This window comes from Pseudorasbora parva, chromosome 9 (genome assembly GCF_024679245.1).
Source record: "Pseudorasbora parva isolate DD20220531a chromosome 9, ASM2467924v1, whole genome shotgun sequence".
Lineage (NCBI taxonomy): Eukaryota > Metazoa > Chordata > Actinopteri > Cypriniformes > Gobionidae > Pseudorasbora > Pseudorasbora parva.
In genome coordinates, this window is record NC_090180.1 from 20,840,105 (window position 1) to 20,852,006 (window position 11,902).

At 39.6% G+C, this 11,902-nt stretch overlaps 1 protein-coding gene across 1 annotated transcript in view; it reads right to left on the minus strand.

The window, feature by feature from the left end:
* st6galnac5a (ST6 (alpha-N-acetyl-neuraminyl-2,3-beta-galactosyl-1,3)-N-acetylgalactosaminide alpha-2,6-sialyltransferase 5a) overlaps window positions 1-11,902 on the minus strand; it is a 79,376-nt gene that overhangs the window by 66,894 nt on the left and 580 nt on the right. Inside the window, exon 2 of the mRNA XM_067454291.1 lies at window positions 11,346-11,537. Coding sequence (XP_067310392.1) covers window positions 11,346-11,537 — 192 coding nt within the window. The remainder of the gene's footprint in view (window positions 1-11,345; window positions 11,538-11,902) is intronic.

Consider the following 11,902-nt stretch of genomic DNA (forward strand, 5'->3'; position numbering starts at 1 on the left):
TTCTGCTTTTGCGTTATGTGGAAAAAAGTAAGACATATGAGTTTGAAATGAGGGTGAGCAGGTTTCTTAGTTCTTATTTGGGTGAACTCTCTTTAAGTTCTGTGAAACAGCAGAATGCACTGGTCTCTTGGCATTTCAAAGAATTCAGATGGGTTTAAAAGCATTTTAAATAGTATTTCATCATTCTATTTGCGTCTGTGTGCGGTTGTTTCAATCGGAGCCCTTCCAGTGTCTTCAGACCACATTAGCAGGCTGTACATTCTCTAACATGCTCTTGAGAATTGTTTTCTTTGAACTGGCAAGTCTGAATATGGGGCAGTATAATATGCATTCTTTCTATACTGTCAGCCAGACATCACTGATGTAATGGTGGACTTTCTAATCCACCCACATAATCCGGTGGCAAACAAAACAATAAGCAGCACTTGGCATCTACTTTAAAAATGTGCAGGGGTTTAATCTTTAAAGTCTTAAAGCAGCATGAATGCATGTGCACTCTGCCGTCAGTTATACCACCAACTGCTTTTAAGCAGATTCATGCACTTTGCACTCATCTTTGTCCGTACTGTCCTGAACAAATCACAAATGTTAAAATCATGCATAGCTTTCACCCTGACATCCACTGATATAATACAGAAACCCAAAATTCAGATGCTGAAAGAAACAGACCTCACAGACATCCACTGAGGCGGAGGTACTTAAATAGCACTTGAGAAGACATGCACTGAATTCTGATCCACTGAACTTGAGTCATACAGTCAGAAACAAAAGTTGAAACATCATTCATTAAAACACACGTAACACTGCATATAAAAACACTGTCTGTCGGTCGGTCTGTCTGTCTGTCTGTCTGTCTGTCTGTCTGTCTGTCTGTCTGTCTGTCTATCTATCTATCTATCTATCTATCTATCTATCTATCTATCTATCTATCTATCTATCTATCTATCCATTTTGTGAATTTTGTCTTCTACAATAACATTCAAATATAACAGATAATGGGCCCTATCTTGCACCCAGCGCAATTGACTTTGTACACCCACGCATGTGTCATTCCTATTTTGCACCCGCGCAAAGCGTGCTTTTCCCTTCACAGAAGCACGTCACAAAACTAGGGAATGAACTTGCGCTCCCTGGGCGGTTCAGCGCAAAAAAGGAGGCGTGTTCTGGCGCAAAGAATCCCTGGTGCTATTTTGCTGTTCCATTAAACAATTGTGGCACTGACCAGAAAAAACCTAGTCTAAAAGTCAGTGGCGCGTTGCGCATTGTTCATTATGCTATTTTAAAGCAGCACTTGGCAACTTTTGCTCTCGGGGTCCCCCTACAGTTGGGAAAAATAATGTCCTCAACTACTGCCGTAAGCTCTGTCATCCTACAACAGGGGATGCCATCGCGCGTACATTTGTTGACATGACAACCCTGATAGCTCTGAACTAGTAATGCGCCGGTCGTCTCATAACCCGCGGATCCCGTATGTCTATTTAATGGTCACGGGTGCGCGGCGGGTTGTAAAAATATATACAGTGGTGCGGGGCGGGCCAAATAATTTCATAAAAGCGTCCCCGCGGGTTGGTGCAGCACTAACAGTTACCCTGAACACTGCAGGAGGAGTTCACATGCAGGTGTTCTTCTGGCGTCGCGTGTGAAATGTCTTCATCTCAGGTACAGTCAGTGGCTTATGTTTCAGCATGTCATATGAATATAATTTCATGGGTTTTATTTTTTTCAAACGCCAAATTATCACGGTGCTCACGTTTACAAGCCAGCGTCATTATAGTAGTCTATTGGTTACCGTTTTACAGAATCTATATGATACTTCAATTCAATGTTTGAGTGGTAGGTAATCACCAAGCATGACAGCATCGGTCGGGCACGCCTCCTTCAGCTCACGCCAACGAGCAAACGCTGGTCCAATGTTGATCCTCATCCTGCCTTTAATCCCATCACTTTTTCGTTTCCTCTTATTGCTTTCCTCCAACAAAACCTTTTCTTTCTTATTTGTCTGTGCTGCTTCGGACATGACTATATTATCCGATGAACAAAGTTGGGCCCGCACGTCCGAATTTAAGGAAGTGTGGGTGTTAATGGCGTGACGTAAGTGACGTATATGCCGTAAAGCAGTCGAATTTTGTAGTTCTTTTTTTTCTTGGGTTACTACCCGAAACCCGAAGTTTAAAAGTACGATTAAAAACGATACAGACCCCATCAAGCTATGGCAGACGTGTCATTCAACCTATTGTAAGTCGATGTATCATCACAAGAGTCTTGAAAATATTTTATGAAGGTTGAAAAGGTACCTAGTGCTGCTTTAAGGGTGAATGCTTGACCATAATGTATAGTGTGCACAACGCGCATACACTTTGCTCATGTAATCTACACAGATGCAACAGTTATTTTTGCAAATCATAAATTGTTATCTTAATCATTGGCCTTGGCTTATGTTCTGTGAGGAATATTTATCAGAACACATTTTCAATGACCACACACTGTATCCCCCCCCCCCCCCCCACACACACACACACATTTATATTACACACAGAATGTCCGGGTCTAATAAAAGTGTGGAAATTGTGGGTCCTGCGTACCTTTACTCTGTCCTCCTCCTGTCAGGGCCTGCTGTTAGTGTGAGTGTGTGTGTGTGTGTGTGTGTGTGTGTGTGTGTGTGTGTGTGTGTGTGTGTGTGTGTGTGTGTGTGTGTGTGTGTGTGTGTGTTCATGTATATGGTTTATGAGGACACAAATGTGTATAATGACATGGGTATTACAACGTAAACATGGTTTATGACAATATCTGAATCCTCACACTAAAACATACTAAAAAGTGTTTTTTTATTCAAAAAATGCCACTATTTTTCTGTGATTGGTAGGTTTATGGGTATGGATAGTGTAGGGGGTAGATTATACAGTTTTTACATTAGAAAAACCATTATGCCTATGGAGAGTAACCATACACCACATATCCAAGTGTGTGTGTGTGTGTGTGTGTTTTTTTGTGTGCGTGTGTGTGTTATGGGTGTGTGTTCGTGTGCGTGCATGAGTGTGTGCGTTTGAGAGAGAGATTGTGTGTAAGTGTGAGAGAGTGCAATAATGAGTTTTGTTTCTACCACTGCCGTTCCCACACAAGGTTGCAATTTTTAAATGTGATCTAACAAAGGTAAAGAAAAAATATTAACCATATATGCTGTTTATATTGCTTGTAATTGGGATGAACATCTGTTGAGTATTTTAAAATATATTTTTTTATTGTGTTGAATTAAAAACCCAAAAATGCAGCGGGTCCACCAGACCCACGAACACTGGCTGAGTAACAAAAATATGAACACCACACAAGTGTTTAAAGCAGTCCACATCTACCTGTGGATGCCTTTACAAGCACCCGTGAAAGCTGTTGAGTTGAGTCAGACACGAGTGCGAAGCACGAAAGGGGCATTTTCTTATGCTGAATGCTTTATTTTTGTGGCACTAATGTCACATAAACTAAATGCTTTACTCCTAAACGGTACAGCTCATCGGCTGATGACACATCCTACATATGGGACACACATCTAAATCTGAGACGACAAATAAGTAACTCCACGGCAGGCGTCATTTCAAATGTATGCCAGAAGTGGGGTTTATTTGTTTTTGTTTTTTATTGAATAATAAATATTAGTAGCCTATTATAAATAAAATATAAGTAAAATAAAATTTGAATAAACTTAAATATAATAAAAAATATAATTATTATTTTAAGAAATAAGTTGAAATAATTCAAATGAATGACTTAAACACATAGACTATGACTAACATACTCAGATAGTTACAGGTCTGCTCTTTAACTGTTAACAGTTTTCATTAAATAACTTCTGGAGAAAATAAAATACTATAAAATCGTTCCAGTTATAATTTTTGTTCAGTTGATTCAGTCTATTTAGTTTTGTATCAAACACAATGTGATTTTCAGTGATCGAGATCTGGCAGCAGCAGCTCTTTTTTCCTCTTGGTGAACGATCTGCTCACAGCTTACCCTGCTAGCGGAATCCTGCATATGCCAGCAAACCAATGAGAATGTGGGACAATGATGACGAATGATGACATAAACAACAGAGCGCAGACGCCAAAGCTGCTGTGGATCCGCATACCCACAACTACATATTTGAAGACCGCCGTTTGGCAAATAAATAAATGACAGAGAGTTATATACACATTTCTAACATTTATTATATTATATAAGCTTTATGGTTCACTTCAAAAAAGGGAATTTATAGTAATTTGCAGTGTTGATACCAAGCAGCAACCTCCCCAAGTTTCTGTTGAAGCCAATACGGAAGTAACTTAAACTGCAATTCATTGATTGGCCACTAGGGTCCAGATGGGAGCAAAATCTCATTGAGCCCCTTGTTAATATTCACAACTTTACAGCAGGAAAAAAATTTGTAGTTTTGGTCATCATGGCTATTTTTGCCCACAACTAATTTTTTACATTATATAAAGCCTTAAAGTTCTGCATAATTAAGGGTGTGGCCACTTTGAGTGACAGGTGGATAGCCATTCATCCGCCATCTGTTAGTCATTGCGGCACCTAAGCCCCGCCCACAGCCCGCCCCTTGTCTGTTATCCGGGTGTTACGCGCTGACAAGATGGCAATGGCCAGCTCGTCTCCACTTTGCGCTTCAGAACGCCTCATCGGAATCCTATGGGTGACGTCAAGGACACTACGTCCATATTTTTTTTACAGTCCATGATTAATATAGCCTGGATGCCAGCCGAACTTAGCCCCGCCCACAAAAATTTTAGGTCGGCAATTCGGTCTGGCCTTGCTCCATAGAGGAGTGATTATCCCCGAACAGAAACTGTATGGACCAATGAAATCATCAGGGCAGGCTTTAGACGATGACGGACAGATGATCAACAGTAACGTAATCATGCACGTCATCAAAGGGGCTTGGATTATATTTGTTTGAATCCTAAACGGAGAGCCTGTTTGTATATGCATTCACCATCACAATTTCTCTCAGAAATGATCATGTTGGGTAAGTACTCTGTGTATCATTAAATTATTTTACAACTCTGGCAAAGATCGTGTATTCCAGCCTGATTTCAGCCAACAAAATTTTTACAACAAAACGCGGCAACTACTAGCATTCCAGGGTCTATGTATCACATAATAGTTGCTTCAACCCGCAGACATAGAAAAGAACCTGCGGAAAAAACGCGGACTTGGAATCACAAGTGCAGTTGAGCTCTGTTGACATTTGACAAGTAACGTTATGCGTCCCTTCGTTGCTCTGATTGGTTGTAGGTCTGTCCAATTGATGTCTTTCCTAGTTCGGTTGAAATACGCCTCATAATCACAGCCCAATGGAGCAGTTTCAGACTCATATTCTGACTAGAATTGAGTATGACCACGTCAGGCTACGATTAATACTAATCAGCGAGTCCACGAATGGCTTGGGTATGCAGAGCATTCGCAGCTTATATGGACCGCACACCACTGTTGTGTACATATATTATTAATCAATCGCCAACATCCTCACAAGTAGTCAGTCATATACAAAGGCATTAACACTCTCGAAGATCACTGAATATTACAAAGCATCTGCTGTCTGCACTTGTGTCCTGCTTGACAGCAGGAGTTATTCTGCCATAAAGACGGCAACAGCGCCGATCTCAACAGGACAGAAACAGCAGTATGTTTAATGCATTATCAAAATCAAAGTTCAGGGTGTTTGCATGCAACTCCTGTAAAAATGCTCAGTCTTAGCCAGCATTGTTCATACAACAAAAGAGTTTTCATAAATATATATTTTAACTAATGTCATTTATAAATGAATCATTCAATAAATGTCAACTCAAGCCATCAGAGAAACTTCGCACTGGGAGACCAACTCACAGAGAGCCGTCAAAGTAACTCAGCAATCGATCGCAGAGTCATTTGGCTTTGTCAACAGCTCCTCCGTGACTTAAAGTGCACAGCGACTACCACAACAGTACATTTTCCATCAGCCCTCATGTGAACAACAATGGCAGTCATCGGCAGAGGCATCAGAACACCCGGTGTCAAATCTCATCAGAAAAATTGCTTTGGGTTCATCAATAACAGAAAGAGAGCAATGAGGGATTTCGCTCGAGTTGAAGCTGATATTGCTAAAGGCAGGTGAGTATCGAACCGCCCGTCTGCCTGAGCCAGGGGTAAATAGTGATTAATGGCCGATCGAGGAAGGTTCCTCCATGAAATGTGCGAGTGCCTGCGATCTGATTCTTCTCTTCAGCCCTCCTCTGTAGAATTTCAAGCTCATGCGACGCAGACGAGAAATTAATTCAGTGGCTGAAGAGAAACGGAAATAAGTTTCGGGGCAAAACTGCTCCAGTTAAACAAAGAAGAGATTAGAGAACACCAGCACTGATGTTATGATTCTCCAAACTAATCTGGTTTATTGATTAGCAGTGTCAGCAACTGATTGAGCTTTAAATCAGTCAGAACGGCTCAGGCATCACTGACAGAGCTGGCTCAAACCTCAGGAAAGCTAGGAGAAATATGTCTGTCTGTAGACATTTTAAATGCACAGTTGAATTTTTAACCACAAGACCATCCAAGATCATTGTTTAAAAATGTATCGAGGCACTTTTCAAGTCTATTGCATGTCCTAGATGAAACTAGTCTCCACTATCTAAATTCTCAAGCTTAAAAATGGTGTTGATCCATGATCATTTAAAAACACAATCCGACCAAAGAGATGATGCACAACCTTTTAATTCATTGCTAGAGTAGGATTATGCTGAAAGTCAATTTCTCTGAAAGCTATTTAACATTTTCACCTTTATTGCAGAGACAAATATTTGGTGATGTGAATTTATAGTATATTCCTGCTTGCTATTTGCTTTAATTAACCAGTAGATCTAGAATTTATTACAATTTCAAGGCAACTGATTTCACAGCAAACATGAGCAGGAAATGATGTCGCACAGTGATTAGCTGTGTCTGCATTTCAGTAATCTCTTGAATATAAACAGATTAATATTATATGATATCCACCATTCAAAACAGTCACCATTCTTGATTTTTCTGTTTATATTAAAAGTATATATTAAAAGTTCCCCAGATATAACAACCAATCAGAACACAAAACTATCATAAACTCTCTCCCCCGTTATAATTGGACTGTAAAGCACAAAATTGCTACAGTACATAAAGTGCAGATTGCAAGTCACGATCAAACTTAAAAGTCAATCAAAAAGCTTAGACTGTCTTCTCCATGTAACAGTGGAATCAACAGTCACCATTATGGGCTGAGAGAAAATGAAAGGCAGCCAGCAGGTACACTAATCACCATAATGGCTCCAAACATAATGGACTGTTGTTATCCCACAGATTTCCCGCAGTTTGTTGTACAACCACCTACATTGTGTACTCTCACATTGTTTACAGTTTGAATACAGTGCAATTGTAGGGAAACTTATATTTTACTGTATACAATTTACTTTAAATAAAAATGAATCATTTTATAATTTTTTATTTTATTGAAATTATGCAATTGATTTTTTTTTATCTTAACGCGATTAACACAGCACCTGTTTTCTCTATCATCCTTTCGCTGCTGTTACATTATATGATCACGCTTTTATTCACACAATGAATGCAATTCTGACAAACGAGAATGCACTGTCTGTGAATGTCCTGTCTATAGCCTCGTTTCCACCGAAATTACCTGGAGCAATTTGTACCAGGAACTTTTTTTAACAGGAACTTTTTTTTCCCCACTAGACCTGCTTCTGTCTGCGTTTCCACTGTGGTCTAAAGTACCGTGAAGATTAGGCAAATTAGTTTGGTGATGTAGGACTGCGTGTGACTGCTCCTCCCAGTCAGCAACGGACAGTAATCATTTTTGCGCGAGAAATGTCTGCAACATTAACAAGTATGGAGGAGATTCAAGCTGTGCTGGTTTTGGTGGTTATGTATTGGTTTACTAAAGAGGTAATGAACAAAATGGCGGAGAAGAGCATTGATACAAAAGCGTATTCTGAAAGCTTGTAAAGCTAGATTTATGTTATTATCAGCTATTACAGACATTACTGACCGTGAGATGGCTGAGACGAACACACGCCATCAGACAGAAAAAGCAAGACTGATATTTACAGAACGCAGAACAAACCTCACAAAGGTTGAAATAAAATGCTGCGTGAGCTAAACCAATCAGCATGTTCAGCGCCCAAGTCCCTCAAAAGTTCCTGAACTTTGAAAAGGTACTACTCGTGAGCAGGGCCGTTTGGAGAGGGAAATATTTACCCGGAACTTTATTTAGACCCTAGTTCCTGGGGTTCAAACACACCCCAAATTTCCTAGTTCCTGGGGAAAGTCGCTTATGTCACAAACATATACTGTATAGAAGATGGACGATGCCCCTTCACTATCTTCAATTGTAGAAAAGTGAAGTCGCCAATGTCCGAATATAGTGCTGACATCTTGCGCTGATTTGGGACCTGTGTGTTTGCATTAGTGACCTCGGGACTTGAGTCTGCGCAATAGATATCAGGAAGTCGAGCCGCGATATAAAAAACCCCACCTGCACTCCACCAGTATCTGTTCGTATCAGTTTACTGAATGACAACTCATTATGTGTAATTTGATTGTTTCGTTTGTCTCGCATCCCATTAAAATATATGGAGGGTGCTATTTATGACCTATACTTGGAAAGACCACCTGGGATGCTTTGGCTTCACTTTTCAGGACATGTGCGGCACAATTGGTGAGTGAGGGTGTACTCACACTAGGCGATCTGAACCGTGACCTGGCGTGTTTGACCCCCAAAGTTTGGTTCAGTTGACTAGTGTGATTGCTCCGTTACCGTGCTTGGGTGCAGTTTGTTTAGCTGGCCCTGGCCCACTTCGAAGAGGTGGGCCAGAACACGGTTCAGTTGGGCTCGGGCATGCCGGAGCACGGAACAGCAGTGCACTACTGTCATCATTATGACAGCCATTATGATACACTTTTCAATTAATTTAAGTATATTTAGGTTTATAGCAGGTCTAGTTTTTACTTTATTAACGAACAGGGATTGTATTTTGTAGTAGGGCTGCATTTGACATTAAATCATGCTTATCGCAATTTGGCTTATCATGATTATGAAATCGCAAAGCCTGCGATTATCTTTTAAGATTCCATGCATCGATATGCAGAGCCGGATTAGACCACCGATCTCACAGTCGAATCTTCGCAGGTGTAAAATTCGAACATGTTTTAGTGAGTGTACACAGACCGGTGACGACATTCGGCATTCAAAATCCTGCCGCACCACAGAGCACCATTTCAAGGTTTTATATTTAATTTATATTATATTTCCCTCAAATTGTCAATGTACATACTGATTTCACCCTGTGCTACAAGATACACCCAGCACTTCTGTCAGAAGTCGATTCAAAATTTAGCTCACGCGTATATAATGTATATAATGTGCGCGTCCGATGCGCCGCTGAGCTTCACTTCCGGTGTGCGACCCCCTTTAGACACAATCGGCTTAAGAACATGCATGTAAACGCACTCAAAGTGTTCTTTTCCTCTCAGGCAGGTTTTTTTTTTTTAAGGTTTATTTATCAAAATAATATTTTATATATATGTGTGATGTTCTGTATTTCGATCGTGGCTTTAAAATGTTATGAAATTTTTTTTTGCGAATGTTTATCCACCACATTACATTTTATTTAAACTTAAATAAGAAAGCCAGTTCGTCTGTCAGTTGGCAGGCAGTTTTAGTTGCTTTATTAAAAGTTGTTGCTGTGTGCAGTGTTTAAAGGAAAATAAAAATAGTTTTACCCTCCTGCTGACTAGTGTCGTGCCCCTCCCATTCCATTTACATACACATAGATGATACGACTATCAGTCGACCATAGAAAGATTCGATGATTCTGATTTGAATGTGTAAATCCTTAGTCGGAGACACCCCTAGTGATCAGTAGTAAATGCTGTTCCATCTGAAAGCACTGCAAGTTTGAGTTGCTTATAACGCACATTTGAAAAAGCAACATGAGTCAAACATCTTTCCAAACAAGAGAAGCATTTAGTCATGTTTAATCAATTCAAAGCATTTCAATCTGTTTATTCAGCTCACCAATAGTATGATGTTCATAGCGATTTCCATATGGATTCAATGATGTGTGCTATCGTACTTCTGTGGCATATACTTGGGAGTACCCTGCACGAGAGCGCCCTCTGGCTTGCAGAGCAGCGTTTACTACTCTGCTGCACTGAGAAGCTGCGCAAGCATTAATCGCAGCCGAATCTCGTGTGGTTTTATTGCGATTTATCGTTCAGCTCTAGTTTGTAGCTGCAAATAGCTCTTTCAAAGCCAGCTGCCTTCATAATAATCTTTTGATACAGGCAGTGCAATCAAGTGAAAATATCGGTGCAGCATAAATGATAAATCTATTAGTCAGGCTATTGGCGAAAGCACTTTTCTTCCTGTCTTCTTCAAAACAAAAAGTTGCATCGTGAATGACGTAAGTGTGCTCCTGCCCGGTACGTTAAGTGCAATGTGAGTGCAGGCCAGCGGGGGAGTGGGGAGCGGGGAGGGGGGAACAAACGGCTTGGGCAATGCACAAGGCAACCCTGACACACACAAAGCACAGATAGACACACACCAGTATCGTGCGCACAGACAGCATGCCAGAATTGAGTTCTCTTTCACACTTGAACAAACAATAACACACAGAATTTTGCCAAAATATTGTTTTGATAAGTATCCTCATAAGAGCAGACTTAATGTCTTAAATTAACTTAGAGTGTGAGAAAATGAGATCCGCATCATGTGCGGCAGTGGCAGATCTTAAAGTGACAGCATCCTGATAAAACAGTTGCTGTGAGGTCTGTCATTAATGTTAATCAAAGAAAAGGTATCAGAGAAAATGAATACATATTTAACATATAATTTATGCAGTTAAGACTGTAAAGTGTTTGATAACTTTATTCAATACCTGTTTATTTTCTACCTGTTAGACAGGACAAAGGCCACAGGTAAATAACATTTATTATAATTGGTTTATGTGACGATTGTTTTAAGTTTTTTTTTCACTTTCACTTTTTTTTTAAACTAATGAATGTTTAAATTGATAGCTTTCAGTTATATTGTAATGTTGAATGTCTATGTTTAAAATATATATATATATATATATATATATATATATATATATATATATATATATATATATATATATATATATATATATATATATATATATATATATATATATTACACGTTGTTTCTTAAACAAGCTAATAATTACCTTGGACCAGTTATAAACGTGTTATCTTCTTTCAATCTTTTTTTCAGTGGTCACCGACTACTTCAACTGAATAGATAAAGTACAGCCGTTTACCTTGTGCTCAATGATGCTGCTGTAACCCTGCAGTGCTGGAGGCGCGCGCGGCGCTCTGGTGGGCTCCACTTTCTCACCTGACGCGCCCTTAGACCCGCTGGATGCTGTAGTATTATTGTTGTAGCTGACGCTGTACACGAACAACAGACTGGTGCACATGGTGATCGCGAGAAAAACGGCTACTCCATGACGCTGGAAAACACCAGGGCAAAAGTTCAAATCCACCACAGATCGCAAGGTCATAAATCACCAACTCAAGCCCTCGGCACAGTCAATTATAGGATACAAATCACATTTCCTTGCTCAAATATTAATTAGATTGAGATTATAAGAACTTGCAGGTTCTAACTAAATGTTGATGCTTAAAACGAATGCATGGTTTTTCAATAGCGACACTAAACAAAGTAAAATGTTGTATATGGTATTTTATATTTTGTATAGTTCTATATCGTGTCATAGGAAGAAAAAAAACTCCATAATGTCAAAGAATGTTATTTATTTAATAGTGCCATACTAAAATAAGAAAACTGTTTTTGCAATAGAAATACATAGTGGAA